General features: G+C 36.9%; 1 protein-coding gene across 1 annotated transcript in view; it reads right to left on the bottom strand.

Annotated features, from left to right (window-relative positions):
* Window positions 1-3,851: 3,851 nt before the first annotated feature.
* RFX7 (regulatory factor X7) overlaps window positions 3,852-15,948 on the bottom strand; it is a 217,094-nt gene continuing 204,997 nt past the window's right edge. The window contains exons 8-9 of the mRNA XM_007935136.1: window positions 8,476-8,771; window positions 3,852-7,127 (exon numbers count right to left, since the gene is read on the bottom strand). Of these exons, the coding sequence (XP_007933327.1) occupies window positions 3,852-7,127; window positions 8,476-8,771 (3,572 nt within the window). The remainder of the gene's footprint in view (window positions 7,128-8,475; window positions 8,772-15,948) is intronic.

Below are 15,948 nucleotides of genomic sequence, written 5' to 3'. Positions count from 1 at the left end.
TTCAAGTTAAAAATAAATGGCTTGGCCAGTTTTATTTTCTGTTACTTGCAGCCAAAGTACTTTAGTTGCTGCACATTTCCTACCCCTCAAATTCCTCAATCATTTTATCTAGTGGTTCTTGTGCATGTATGTAAATACAGAATTTCTTCCCCTTTATGTTATTGAGGTTCCTAACATAGTTATTTCAAAGTAACATCCAGGTGTTTATCCTTTTTGTCTTGAGTGATTATCTTAGTATTATTTTCTTAAAAGTGCTTTGCAAACTTGAATGGGAGTCTTTCTGCTCATTACCCCTCTACCCTCCTCTTTCATGATTACACCCACCATCTGTCCAAACTCCAGAGTTCCAGTTGTACGGTGATAGTGGGACTCTCACAGATCTAGTAGGTTGCTTGGCTCAGGCCCTGCCTACAATGTTATAGTCCCAGGCACTGGTTGTTACTGTTTCTCAGTGTCCTTTCACAGGTGAAGGAGCTCCATCTTAGACCCTGGCTTCATTACTCTGCAGCCGATGACATTTCTGGCTGTCTCTTTGCTTCCAGACCTACAGCCCAGACTCAGGTGTTTCAAGTCAGTTATCATTTTGCATTTCTGGCTCAGGGAAATGATTATGTGGCTTTTTGAATTTCTCTTTTTTCCCCCCCTCCTAACTTCTCCCCTCCCCTCCCCTCCAAAATATATGTATCTGGCTTCTCCATAGGCTATCATTTTATAACAAAAATGTGAATAAACAAAATATGGCTTGTTGGACAATAAAGCTCTGTGCCATCAGCAGTAGTAGAGTTCCAATGAATAGGATTTCGTGTATCCCGGATTAACAGCAGAGAGCAGATTAGCACTGTTTTGCCTTGTGTAGATATTTACCCACTTCCCCAAATTTCATGAGATCAAAGGAAGAATGGCATGGGTCTATTTACAAAGTAGCATGCTGCTTATATAAAACATATTCCACAAATCACTTTTAAGATCCAGTCAGTTTAATATAAAATGTTTTTAATTGGTTTTGAAAACATTTAAAAAACAATTTTTGAGCACTTTCAATAAAAAAAGAGAACTGAAATGCTACTGCAATATTCAACTACTGTAGTTTCAGCAGGTACAACAACAGACAACAAAACACTGGGGAAATCTGACTTTTTTCACTAAATGAAAACATGAAACAGGGCTTGTTTCTGTCATTTATGGTGTAGTAAAGCACATTATAGTACAAGACTATTATATGAACCTCAGATGCACTGCACAAAAAAACACTTTTCCTTCTTTTCAGTTCAAAAGTCAGTGCTTATTGCAATTATATGCAAAATTATTTACTTCATGAAGTCTTATCATGATAAACATTATGCAAAATGTTTTAAACATCAAAACAATGAAAATAATCTGAGAAAAAGAACATATTCAACAATAACTAAGTAGAATTAGTAAAACATAAAAAAGTAAGTAACTTGTGGATAACTATGCTTGCCTGGTTAACAATGAACCAGTTTCAATACAGCCAAGGAAAAAAAAAAGTGGTTACAGGAATACCTAGTACTGTACAGGATAAGTCAATAACACTCATGCACATTGTGTGATCATGTATTAACATGGTGAAGCAAACTAAACTTAATTCTTCCTGCTGTAATATTCTCATGTAAGAGAATAAGAAATAGAAGTATCTCATTGAGATCAATGCACATTGCTACATAAGACAATTTTATCTGTCACTTTGATGACATTTGTCTTTTAATAATGAAACACATTTAAAAAGTTTTATCTGTGGATTGTATTGGTTGCATTTATCCTAAGAGATGTGCCTACCACAGGTTCAACAAATTTAGTGCAATATATGAACCCCAGAAAGTTTGTTGGACGAATTCAACCAAATTTAAAGTGTTTGCTGCAATACTGTACATGGGGTTAAAAATCTCCCAGTCTTTATATTTTTATCAAAAAAGATTTCCATTATTTTTATATTAGTAGGAAGCTAATAATGTAAACAAGGGATTAGAATGGCCTCAAAATCTCCGTTTCAGAGTATCTCATATAGAAAGGCTCCCATCATTTGCTAAAAGAAATCACAGTTTCCTTTGGGTATTGCATACTTTGGTGTGCAGTAGTGCTGTGTCTCAATGTACAGTGAAGAAATAACTAGCATCAAGAAAAAAGTATCTAACAGAGTATTAAATCAAGATAACAGCAAACACACACAAATGCCAATAACTAGGACATATCAATATATAAACTTCTGAGCCAACCCTAGCACCATTTATTTATCAAAATATGTTGATACTCTACCTTGCAAATTTATTGAACAATGAAACCTTATTAAATTAAACCCTTCATCACATTTGTTAAATATTCATTGATTGTAGTCTTCTGATTACTTACTAATTAAGGTCAAGGAAAGCTGAGCAAGGTTTAAGGTTGTATAACAACGGTTTAATGTTAGCTCTAAAAACTTAATGGCAATTTAAAAATCTTTGAAAGTGATCTTGAAACTCACTAAATGGAGCTATCAACAAGTGAGCAGATTTGTGTCAACATGAAATTCATATATAGTTATTCATAAAACAAAATGAGAGCAACAACAACAACAACAACAAAACAAAATGGGAGTCAAATAGAGAACATTTTAAAACAAATCCTGAGTGCTTCTTTTGCAATTGTGGTTATCACAATAAATAAATTAAGCATGTAATAAAATGCTCCTCTTCTTCAAGTACTATTGATATCTCCTTTGTTTTATCAGAGTTATAAAGATTTGTGGCTTCAGACCTTAGGTGGTAAAATATTTTTAAGGTTTTTATGTTCTCTCTCTCCTGCTTATTTAATTTTCAAAGGGATCCATGATCAAACTGCATTACTTATATTCAGGAGGAGCAAAGGCATCAGTCACTAAATGGAGGAGGAAAAAATAAAGATTATTAAACAATGTTGTAATTAAAAATTTAAAAGAAAATCTTAAATAGAATTTTAATATGTGCATGCAGCTATTGTGATGAAAACTAAGAAAATACTTGTATTTTCCTTCTAAATTCCCCTATCTCAACTACCAAATAATAAAACATGAACTATTTTCCTAAAATGCTTGTATTTATTACATTACAGAGTTTGGAAGTTATTTACTTGTTTCATGTGTGTGTCTGTTAGCTAAAATCAACATTTGAAATTAAGACTAATGCAAGGTCACACATATAAATGGCTACTAGTTTTTCCTCTTAAAATTTTCCATGCAGCTTTTGCTTTCCTAAATTAATACTTAATTTTCCATTATTTTGTCCTATTTAAGCCCTTCATTGTAGGTATAAATGGTACTGAAGCCCCAGAAAGTCCTACAGAGATTTTTCATTCTACAGTAGCTTTATGCTTCAAGCCTAAATACTTATAATAACCTGAATATTATCCCTGTTTCAAGGAAGACCTTCTTGTCTACAGTTCACTTCAGCTATGATTTCATAAAGATAATACCAACAACAGAAAAAAATAGCCTATATCTAAAGTCAATGGTTCCTCCTAAATTCTGTGCAGATCAACAGATGAATTCAAATGAATTTACACAAAATAAAGATCTAGACTGCTCTTGTGAAAGCTGGTTAGTCAACTGTTTACTAGCTAACAATGTGATTACATGGGGAACATTGTAAAATTAAAAACCTAATACTGGTTCTTCTACAGCCTACTGTCTTCAGAAACTTGTTAAGAACTGAGGCAAGTCTAACCATTTCCTACTGAAGAAGAAACCACTTCTGCAGCAAACGCTTTTAAAATGTCACAATTAATAGTAAGTGTTTCTGCTGCGGAGGCACTTCCATTAAGACAAATACAATACATATGTCTTTAGATACAGTGTGCTACATATTATAAAACACAATTTAACCCAACATTTCAACAGTAGGATGGTCCTTGCTTTCTATCCATTCAAAACCTGATGACGTCATGGAGTTCATGGATTCGCTGCAAATTTGTTGAAATAATGGGTCATTCTTTAATTCTTCCAGTGTAGCTTCATCATCTTGTCCCTGCTGATGACCTGGATCAAACAGTAGATTTGGATCTAAATTGTTCAAATCATTGATGCTGCCTGAGAGCTCAGAAGACAACCTGATATCATTAGAGAAATCAGATGCAGTATTGGGATCAGATGCTACCTGACCTACCAGTTGCTGGTTGGTTTGCAAGCTGTCTCCACTCAACAGGTCTTTAACAGTGCTATTGAAATCTAATTGTTGCTCTCCAATTTCTGATTGTGCTTGATTATCTCCAGGAGAAAAATTGATCTGATCGGTGCTATTACTTTTGGTGAGGTAAGATGGTGTTTGGAATTCATAAACAGAAGTGCTGGAATCAATCATACTCTGTGGGTTGGCACTAGGAAAAACAGTGGAAGTTTCCAAAATCTGAGTGAGATTCATCCGGGCTGTGTAATTGGAGGGCAGGTTGTTCATTCCCAAACCTCTCACTGCATCATCATTGTCAGAATCAAGTTTACTCAGCAAAACATTGGTTATTTTTTTACTGTTTGTTTGCTTCTGAAGTGCATTTGGGAAAGCTGTCTGCATCATGACTGTCAATGGAACAGACTGACTTCTTTGAGCTATGTTGTTGGCACACGCGTCTGTGTGAGCATTTGTGAAAACATGAACTTCTGGGGTTACTGGACTTCCAAAAGGGGCCACATTAGATCGTGGAATATTAGATACTGGATAGAGGGTGCTTCCACTCAGATTTCGTTGGCGATGAACAGCAGGGCTCACACTCCGGCATCTGAAGTTGCTGCTGGCAGATGAGTTAGTTCCTTTATTATCAAGAGGGGCAGGGACTGCAAAACCCTCCTGTTTGTTGGTGTTATTTGCAGTGGCACCTTGATGCTGCACAGGAGAGACAGGAGTCAAACGACCAAAATGACTGTCATGATATCTGGATTGAGACTGATAAGACTGTCCAGGCACAGCAAAAGCGTGAGGTTTCCTGAAACGGTCTTCCACTAGTTCCTGATAGCTTGGGAGGATGCCATGGCTGGAAACTGATGAATTACCAACCCCATTATACCCATTATTCATCCATTCAAGCTTGGTTTTGTCAGGGTGGGTGGCCATGGGTCTTTGCATCGGTTTCACAGGACTACTTGAGACGATGCTGGCATCATGATATGCCATACTAGAGCTTATTGGGGTAAATGCAAATGGATTCCTGCATTCAACAGGGCTGGGAGGGACACTACTGCTGCAGTTAGAATGAGGAGTACCAATGGGTGTATGTCGGCTACTTCCTAAAGCACTATCCACAGGTGTAGTCTGGGCTAGCCTGGAGCAAGGGCTCTCCCGTGATAGACCCTGAGACCCAGCAATCATTTCAGATGTTGGGGTTGGGGTTGGGGTTGGGGTTGGGGTTGGTGTAGGAGTGGGTGTAGGTGTGTGGATTGGAGTGCCATTGCTATGGATTGGATGATAGAAGTGGGTGCTGGAGGCATGAGATGACATTGGAGCTCCTGGAGTTACTGACTGACTCTGAAGGGTCATTCCTAAACAGTTACCATAAGAATGAGAATTGTTCATTGACATTTGTTGCTCCATAAGCACCAGCTCTTCCACAATACTATCTTGTGTAAGTTCATCATCAAAAGGAAAGTAGCTTTCATTTGTCTGAGAAACAGAAGACTCAAACTCCTTCAGTTCAGACTGCAGAGGTAACTGATCTGAAGACTGTGCTTGTATTTGATTCAAAGAAGATTCTTGCATCTGGCTATGTAGCTGCTGGCTGTATGTGTCCTGCGGCATTCCTTCTAATTCCCAAACAGACTTCTCTAAGTCACTGATATCAGAGTGCTCAGGAATTGTCATAACACTGATATCTTGCTGTTGTTCACAGCTGGCAGATATAAACTCTGAATCCTTAGGGACCTGTTGCCATTCATTTGGATTAAAGCTGCCATCTGATTTTGAATCACCGTCCAAGAGAAAGACACTTCCTTCAAGTTTCACTTTTACATCTGGAGATGATGATGGTGTTGTTTGTGGTTCCAAAGGTGAATCACTGGGATTAAGAGCAGAAGAATTCAAGGGTTGACTTGTCACTACATGTGAACTGACATTTATCGATGCCTTACTAGGAATATGAGCACCTGCTGTTGAACTTTCTGTTTTCCCTGAATGTGGAACCTTTTGGTCCTTCTTAACACTGCCTGGTTTCTGACCTTCTATGGTAACTGGAGAAAGATGTTCCACAATTGGTTTCTTGACAGGAGGCACCTGGGACTCTTGTAATGTAGAAGACAGTCGCTTTCTTGGACTTTTAGTGCATAATTTAGGGTCTTTATTTATTGAGTCACCATTAGATGGTGAGCTGGTGCTGGTGAAAGTTAAGTTCTGAGTGGCAACTGAGAGAGTGACAGTGCTTTGATTATTGCCTGTTGAAGTGCCTGGCAGAATTTCATTACAGCGACTTTTACATTTGGTCCTCTGGTCACAGACCTTAGTTGCTTTTATTTCAGTGACCCCTTCATTTGAAGGCTTTTGTACTACTCCATCTGTATTACTTTTCTGCCCCAAAACGGCACTAGGTGGTGTTTTGGGAGCTTTAGCCCCATCAGAGTTCTCTTGGCACTGTACAGGATGCTCATCTGATAATGTTTCAGGTTCCATTTTGACTTCCACAGCAGATGTTCCCCCTGCACTGCTGGTCCTGGACCCAGGGGACTGAAGTGAAACAACAGAGCCATTCTTAATCTGTGGAATGGCCCTGGATTCTTCTGTTGTTCCTGCAGTGCTGTTTACTGAGGCAGAATGTTTAAGAGGAGCACTACTGTTGCTGGGTGTGAGGGATATTGCTGTCATCTTCACCACATTTAGAGAACTCATGTGTGAAGCAGGTACAACAGCTGTTTTGATGGGACTGCTAGTAAAGAGGACAGTAGTTGGAGAGCGGATGGTGAGTGCACTGGTGTTGGCTGGTTTGGGTAAGATCTGAGGGTAACGGTGCCGGGCAGAACGATCCCCACCAGGACTGGCTGGAACGTTCTGAGGAGTCTTTGGTGCCTGTTTCACAGACTGCATGTGCTGAGTGACCACTTGTACATTGAGGGGAAGAACTTTGCCATCAGAAGAACTTACTGGACCTGGTGAAGTTACCAACTGCCTGGTCCGCTGGACCTGGTCAAACAGAGAACAAAAATCAGATTTAACTAGTTCTAGGATATAAACAGTACATCTCTATAGTATCCCGGCATTTACATGTTAACGTTAAAAAGTGGGGGAGGGGAGAGACAATCCCTACGTTAAAAGAGAGTTCTTCTGGACCATATGTTATGTGAGACACATGAATATTTTAATAAATGCAACATCATTACAAAACAGCAAAAATATTAGAACAATTTTCAATTGACAAGATTAAAAACTTCACACTTGCAAGAAGTACTTGTTGAAACAATGACTTTCAGGTGGTTATAGGAAGAGGAGATAAAATCTTGAAGAAACATGTATACTCCAGTATAGACTAGAGTCTATACGATGATGACTCACTCATAGAGAAGAATATCTTATAAGTGGATCTGCCTTGGACTTCAGTCCCTACGTGGCACAGATTGTGCTCAACTGCTAACCTAAAGGTTGGTGGTTCAAATCTACCCAGTGAAAAAGACCTGGTGATCTGTTCCCATTAAGATTATAGCCAAGAAAACCCTATGGAGTAGTTCTACTCTGTAACACATGGGGTTGCCATGAGTCAATGCAACTAATAATGCTAACACCTTGGACTTTAGCTAAATCACTGTGGATAAAGTTCCAGATAGAACTACCATGTACCAAGTTTGCTCTACAGTGCCAAAGTGTGGTTACCAGGCACTTCATGTTTTAATGACATGATGATGGTGGTAAGAACAAGAAAAATGAGAAAATATTATCTAAAAATAGCATTAATAATGGCATAAAATACCACCTTACTTTAGACTGATACTCTTTTGGTTTAAAAGCCCTTAATCTACCTTGGTTCTATGACACAGGAAAGGAAGACGCTGTTAACCTCTATTTGTAGATTAGGAGAAACAAACTCAGAGGAGCTAAGGAACTTGCCCAGGGTCTATGTCTATATCCAGCAAGTCACAGAGGTAGGTCTACATAAAAATACTAGCAAACCATGCCACAATTTTGTTCCACATGAATATTAAAAAGAATAAAAAAGTTTGCAATTGTATCATCTTGGCTCAGCAAAAGATGACACAACTCAAAATGATTCACTGCTTACATAAGCTCTGACTGGTTAACTGTAATCTATGTGTATCTTGTATCTTTATTTTCAATTATGTTCATTTTGTAGCTTACTGTGTAAACAGCAGCATATATCCTGAAAGAAAGACAACTGACTGAAGCTGAATCTGTGATCACAAAATCCGTTTATAACTGTGTCTACATCTATAGTTGCCTCCTTCCCATCTACCATTTTTAGTTAAATGACTGATTTCCCTTCATCTCAATAAGGCCAAACACTATTTAATGGTATTACCGGAATGGGACTAGGGACAGCTGCCACAACGATACCAATAGGCTGAGGAGAAAGAATTGCAGGATTTCCATTAGAAAGATTAGTGACTCCATTGGTTGTAGCGCCTTCTGATTTTTTTGCTGAGGATTCTCCGGGCAAAGGGGACTGTAGTTTCTGTTCTTGCTGCTTCTTTTGGATTTTTCGTTGCAATTGCTGTTTAGCATCAATAGGCGATGGCAAAGTTTTTACTTGAGGCTGAAAGGAATTACTTTCAGCTGTAGGTATAAATGCAGAAGGCTGGGCAATTCCTTTAATTCCTGAAAATAAACAGAAAGGAAAATGAAAATACTCTTCTTTAGAGAAGGCAGTTATGACTCAATTTCTTTGTATATGTAGCCATCTACTGGACAAAGCAATCAAAACTGCAACTTTTAATTCATGATTTCTTTATAAAAATACTATTAAGCTTCCAATTTATACATGTCAATATGGTTTTAATTGATACTTTAAAATACAGTTCAACTCAGGTGATAGTTTTAGTTTAACCAACACTATTAGATGAAGATTTTAAAAAGAACAGTAGCTGTGTCAGAAACGTATGGAAGCTATGATAAATAAGTGACAAGATAACATGTTCTACATTTTATTAGTAGATGTCAGGAAATTTTCCCCCCTCCTTCCTCTCATTAGAAAGAAATTCATGCATTTTCATGATTCTAATATTCAGCTCACAAGAAGCACTCAATATTTGCTCAAACTATCACGATCTTAGAAAAAATTGGATGGGCAAGATACTTTTTAATCCTATCAGAAACACAAAAATAGGTATTAGTATTTTAAATGTTCCTATATAATTATTCAAGTATGACCCAGATGAAATTAAACACAGGTTCTTGATAAAACTAAGATACTCTGCAAAAAGTGTTGCTGAGAAACTTAAAAAAAAAAAAAAAAAAAAAAGTAGTAAAATAAACACCAAAAAAAAAAAAAAGGAATGCTAAAATAAGATTCAAATTTTAAGAAAATTGAGTATGTAATAAAATGATTTTCTTAAAAACAAAACAAAACCCCAGCCCATTTGCATTTAGGATGTGGCATTAAGATCATTAGAGAACTATGGTGGGCAAAAACAACAGAGAGGAAAAGGGAGGGAAACACTCTACTGCTGGTATAACTTGTCCTTCCTTTCCCTAGCTCAAATTCTGCTTTCATTATTCTGGTTAACAGCAAGTAAGCTGGGGGGAAGGGCAGGAAGGAGATAAAGAACAGACTGTAAATCCTCTCCTACACTCTCATTCCTCAATAATCCTTCATCTCTCAACCCCCTAAGTACTAATTTTTCTCTTTAAATCAGCTGAAATTGCACTACCTCCTCCCAGACTCCACCCTCAGCTCTGGCTTCATGGAAACCTGTACTCCTGAGAGCCTCTATCAATGGCTCACAGCTCAGGCTGTCTTACTCCAACTGCCAGGGTTTCTGGAGAGGAATGAGTGCCAAGCAGCTGACTTACAAAAGGACATTTGTAACACAACCTGTTCTTAATATGGAGACTATATTTAAAAAAAAAAAAAAATCCAAAATAACAAATTCACTTTCAAAGGATGAATATTAATAACTACCAAGGATGTTCAGAAGAACATGTTAAGGGCTGAAAATGAAATTTCTACAGATTCTAAAAATGTTTGAGTTATGATACAATTGTTAGTGTTTAGCCTCCCAAGGTGACTGTTTTCAGAAAGGGAAAACACCTGTATATATATGTAATTTTTAGTATTTCTATTTAAAAAGCACACTTTGCATTTATAACTCCATTCATTCAACATTTAAAAAAAATTTTTTTTAATGTGATTTGAGTGGAAGTTTACAGAGCAAATACATTTTGCATACAGCAGTTCACTCACATACATGGTCTCATAACACTGGCTGCGATTTCCCACAATGCAACGCTCTCTTCCCACTTCCTCCTCATAGTTACACATGTTCCCTGTGTCCTTCCCTCCTATGCACTCCTGTCCCCTGAGGTGTCTCCTTGTGCATACACAGCCCTTCTATTCTCCCATCATTTAACATTTCTTTAGGTCAGACTCTGAGTGATGTGGGAAATGAGGAAGACAGAGATACATCTTTTCTTTATGATGTCTCCTAAGTCCTCAAGCTGTTAAAGTACTCTTGTAGTGTCAGTTAAGTAGAAGAAAGAGAAAAAAAAGGGTCCACACATCTCTTCAGCCCTTATTTTGTGAGAAAATAAGGCAGCTGGTATAATGGAGCTAACCTGGAGACAGACAAGTTAGGATTCAGGCCCCACTACTTATCTTCCTCAAGTCTGTTTCCTGATATTCAAAATGGCAATAAACATAATCTACCTCACAAGACTGCCAGAGGAATTAAATGAGATAATATGTGAGCTATCTAGGGAGTAAGGCTCGCCATTCTCCTGCTTGATGAATTCATTTCAGTCATACAATTTGCATCTAGACAGAAAAATTTTGACTAAGCTCCTTTAAGAGGTTACCTTTGCTACAACTGGTCTTCCACTGACCATAAAATGACATACCACACACACACACACACACACACACAGATACTTAAAGAATCTGATGAATGGAAACTGAAAGGAAAATGATGATATGGCATCAAAATGTACAAGATTCTAAAAAAAAAAAAAAATTAAGAGACTAATTCTGGCTGGGAGAAATCTGTAGATTTAAAAAATTTAGATTTAATAATTAGAAGAATCATCTTTAAAAAGTTCTATGTTATTATACTTTTTATGTTAATATAGTAATGCTATAATTTAATCTGCCACTTCTTAAGTTTTATGGTATGACTGAGTAAGATGTTTAAAAAATTTCATCAGAGCTGACACTTTAACACAGTTTTTAATAAGGATTAAGTAATTTATGCCAACAATACTGTTGATTCCTAAAATATTCCTCTTTGAATGGAAATATTATTTAAATGCTTATTAAAAATCAAATGTACACAAACTGCTAAGTGTAAAACAAATTTTGCTCTGTAAATTTCTACCCAAAACACAGTAATAAAAAAAAAATAAATAAAAAGTAGCATTAACACATACACACACACACACAAATGCTTATTAAAAAAAATCATTCTTGCTATTTTATAGTAATGCTTCATACAGTTTATCTTTTGTGAGACTAAGATAGCTTTCGGCGTCCAAAGACAAATTCCACCGCTACTGCTCGGAAGGAAGATGGAGCAATCTACTTCCGTAGTGATACTGCCTCAGAAATCCAAGGAGGGGTTGCTATGAGTTGGGTCCGACTCGATGGCACATAAAAACAACAACAACAGTTTCTTGAGCAAGTAAATTTCAAATTTAATCTTATTATTTTACTTGTAATATTTATTAATTTAGATATACATATATACTTAAAAGCACATGTACACACATATCTAAAATTTTTAAATAGCAAAGTAAAAATTAGTATCAACTGGGAAAACTTAAGTCTCATATTCCAGATAGCAATATACAGAAATATAGTTAATAAGCTTTACAATGAAAGGATTATTATTATTTTGTTATTGTTGGTGAAACAAGCCTATATGAGTTTAGTGATTAAGTGGCTTAAGAGTGAACTCATATAAATACTAAAAGATGAAATTCTTTTGCTACCAATTCTAAATTAGTAACACCCTGGTCAGTTTTAGCTTGTTGACAATAGTTAATTTCCTACCTGCTGGTGCTGCTGCCATTACAGTTAGAGCTGCCATTGACTTGGTGCCTATGTAGTGACTTTTTACAAGGAAGCGGGCTAATTCCAAGACTGTGTCAAATGGTTGGCTTAACACTTTCTGGGCCCACTCACACACAAGACGGCAGGCAGAAGAGATAACTTCTTCATCAATATTTTGAAGCTGCCCAGAAGGTTCAGTTCCCTCCAACTGAACAAAGGAAAAAGGAAAAGTTAACCTTTAAAGGTAATGTTCAAAGAGAAGTTCAATTCAAGCACACTCAAGATATGTACTCAAGATATTAGGAGGTACAATCTAAATTTGTTGGGTCAAAGTAGTATGAAGTGACTTCTGGCATGTTCCACCAAATCCAACCCACTGCTGTTGAGCTGATTCCAACTCATAAGTGACCCCACAGGACAGAGTAAACCCTCCTAGGGTTTTAAAGGCTGTAAATCTTTAACGGGAGCAGACTGCCACATCTTTCTCCTAGGGAGTAGCTGGTGGGCTCAAGCCGCTGACCTTTCCGTTAGCAGCCGATCACTTTAACCACGGCACCACCAGAGCTCCTTTTGGCATGTTAGAGCCTTGCAAATAAGAGGCTTGTATTTAGCGGGGCACAGCCACCAGCAGCACTGTGAATATAACGTATTAAAGGGTTGTTAAACATATATGTGAAGAGCTACAGATTCTAAAAGACTTTTCTAACATTAACAAAACAAATCATGCCACTGGCCTAGTTTTTCTTTCTATGCCAAAAGTCTAAATTTACTCTTCTGACAAAATTCGTATTACATGTATTGTCTGACAACTTGCTTTTTCCCTTGACAGTAAATCATGGATGCATGTATAAATCAGTAATTTTAAACCTATCTTTGTTTCTTTTAATTTCACCAGCTATGTTGATGTAAATGAAATATGCCAACAGTTTTCAGCCACTATAGTATTTTTTGGTATATCTATTTTGTAAATGGTACAATTCCTGGTCCCAGCTTCGATCTAAGACTATGAAGTATGTATTTTAATGTTGATATAAAGGTACAATTCTACTTATTACAAAGAAAAGCAGAGGTCTTACCCCATCTCCAGTTCTGTGAAAGTCAAGGTTGGGCAGTGTTGGCATATGAACAAGAGCTTTTTTTCTTAATCCACTGTAGCAATATGTAATAAAGAGTTAAGGCCTAAAATACTCTAAATTAAATGAACTACATGCACACAAGCTCACACACACACACACTCATACACACATAGCATTTGAGAAGTGAAATGAGAATAACATTAGCATGAGATATTATCTTTCTGAATTCTTCAGCAAGAGAAACAATAATTGTAGAAACTCAAAAGTTTAGTCTTTCAAAACTGGAATAATCACTGTAGAATGTTACTGTCTCAAATCAAACAAAATAATTCTCATCTGTTATAAATTTTATGAATAAATGTTCCTAACAGGTTGTGCCAGCCCCAGTAACAAACAGGTCAGAAGGAAAGGAATAGCCAGATGGAAACCTGGCATAGAGAAAGGAAACTTTAGCCCAGGGCACTGGGACAAAAACAACTCTTAAAGAGTCACAAGAGCTTTTAACGTTTTCGTTTCTCTTTTTCCACTGAAACACACAGGATTATCACCTGTAACATGCCAAAGATACGTCAAGACATTTCTGTTTGTATTCAGGAAACAAGGATAGGTCAAGCAGCAAAGGGTTAAAGAACACCTGGAACACTGTTTTAGAAAAGTAGCTTTCCCATTCCCGTCCCCTCATCTCTTCCATAATAGCTAATTTTATGCACTGAAAAAGACCAAGAAATAAGCTGGGAGAAAACGACTTACTACTAATCTGATACACTGACCCTCTCTTTCTAAGAGTAGAAAGGACTTTAATAAACTCTTAATTTTAATTTCCTTACTTCTATTTGCCCCTAAGTACTTCTCTATCACAAGAAGGACCTTTCCTATCCCCTAGCTTTAATTTTAATATTGGCTTTAAGTGGCTGGCTGAAAAATACTTTAAGGAAAATACAATCTTTCAGTAAAAATTCAACAAATTTCTTTTTGGGAATGTTCTCTTTATTTGCCAAGGAGATCTCAATGTTTCTAAGTGAGAGAAAGGAAAAGAGGTAAGATCTAAAGTCTTTCTCCATTTTTATTCATATCATTTATAATTGTTGAACTATGCTATGTCCCTAAAATTCTTACTGTTAAGGAAAAGATGGAAAGATCAGACTATTAAGCAACACATTACAGTGATGAATAAAGTGGAATCTATCACAATCCTAACATGCAAATAAACTATTCTTTGCTATTTCTCTTGCAGTTAAATAAATAGCTGGGAAAATAAGATTTGTAATTATTCTACTGAGTACTTTTGAGTTGTTTATATTTGCTGATTTGAATTTAGTTCTAAATATACTTACGAGTTGAATTTCAACAACAGATGTTCTGTAATAAGTGAGGAATAAAGAGATTACTAAACTCTTCTAGTAAAGGATATTTAGATTTGCCTCTTGTGCCCAGGCGACGTGCCTTCATATTTGGAAAGACGTTTTTCATTATCTTTCCAAAGTCAGCAGCACTTAATGGATGATAACCAAGATTGTCACAATAGCTCCTGCAAAAGAGGGATGGACCAATTTACAGAGCAACAAAATGAAGTTTTACACAGCATGGAGATACTTCAATACAATTTTGATCCCTTTGACAAAGTGAAGAAGCAGATCTGTAAGTCATTCACCACAATTTTCATTCATATACGATTACCACATTCTTTTTCTTCTAAAATGTATTTTGTTGTTGTTGTTGCTGAGAAGATATATAAGCAAAACATACACCAATTCAACAGTCTCTACATGTATAATTTAGTGACATTGATATTCTTTGAGCTGTGCAACCATTCTCACCCTCCTTTTCTGAGTTGTTCCTCCTTCATTAACATCAACCCACTGCCCCCTAAGGTTCCTATCTAATCTTTCAAATTGCTGTTGTCACTCCGATCCTATATGGTTCTTAAAACAGCATAATGCTTACCAGCAGATCCTTTTCACTAGTTAAGCTAAACTACTGTTTGATTTTAAGATGACTTCAGGGGATATTTTTGGTTTAAGGTTTCAAGATTATCACAGGGCAATAGTTTGAGGGGTTCATCCACTTTCTAGGGCTTCAGATAGTTTAAGGTCCACAAAAATTTGAAATTCTGTTCTGCATTTTCCCCCTTTTTGATCAGGATTCTTCTATGAAATCTTTGATCAAAATGTTCAGTAATGGAAGCTCATCACTACCCAGCTCTGGTCTTACGGCAAAGAATGCAGTTGTTCATGGAGGCAGATAGCCAGACGTTCCATGTCCTCCTCCTATTATGACTCTCTCCCTCTTCCTTTGTTGAACAGAGAGCAATTGTTGTGCCTTGGACAGTCACTCGCAAGCTTTTTAGACCCCAGGCACTGTATAATAGAAGCACTAAACATGTTAATTAAACCAATTAACTGGGATGTCCCCATGAAACCATGACTCTAAAGCTCCAAACCAAGAAACAAAGTCCTATGAAGTGTTTGGTTGTAAGCAGCCTTAGCATCTACTCTTTCTTTTGTCAGTGTTGCAAATATATCACACAACTTTTGTCTATCTAATTTTTTTTATAGATACACACATTATTAGGAGCTCTGGTAGCATAGTGCCTAAGGCACTTGAAAGCAAACCAGAAGGCAGGTGGTTCAAACCCACCAGCCACTCCTCGGAAGGAAGATGGGGCAATCTACTTTCGTAGTGATACTGCCTCGGAAATCCAAGGAGGGGTCGCTAT

The sequence above is a fragment of the Orycteropus afer genome, unplaced genomic scaffold, assembly GCF_000298275.1.
Source record: "Orycteropus afer afer isolate SDZICR_OR568_19922 unplaced genomic scaffold, OryAfe1.0 scaffold00026, whole genome shotgun sequence".
Lineage (NCBI taxonomy): Eukaryota > Metazoa > Chordata > Mammalia > Tubulidentata > Orycteropodidae > Orycteropus > Orycteropus afer.
Note: the sequence above shows the minus strand (reverse complement) of the source record. Positions and strands in the feature narration are given on the sequence as shown.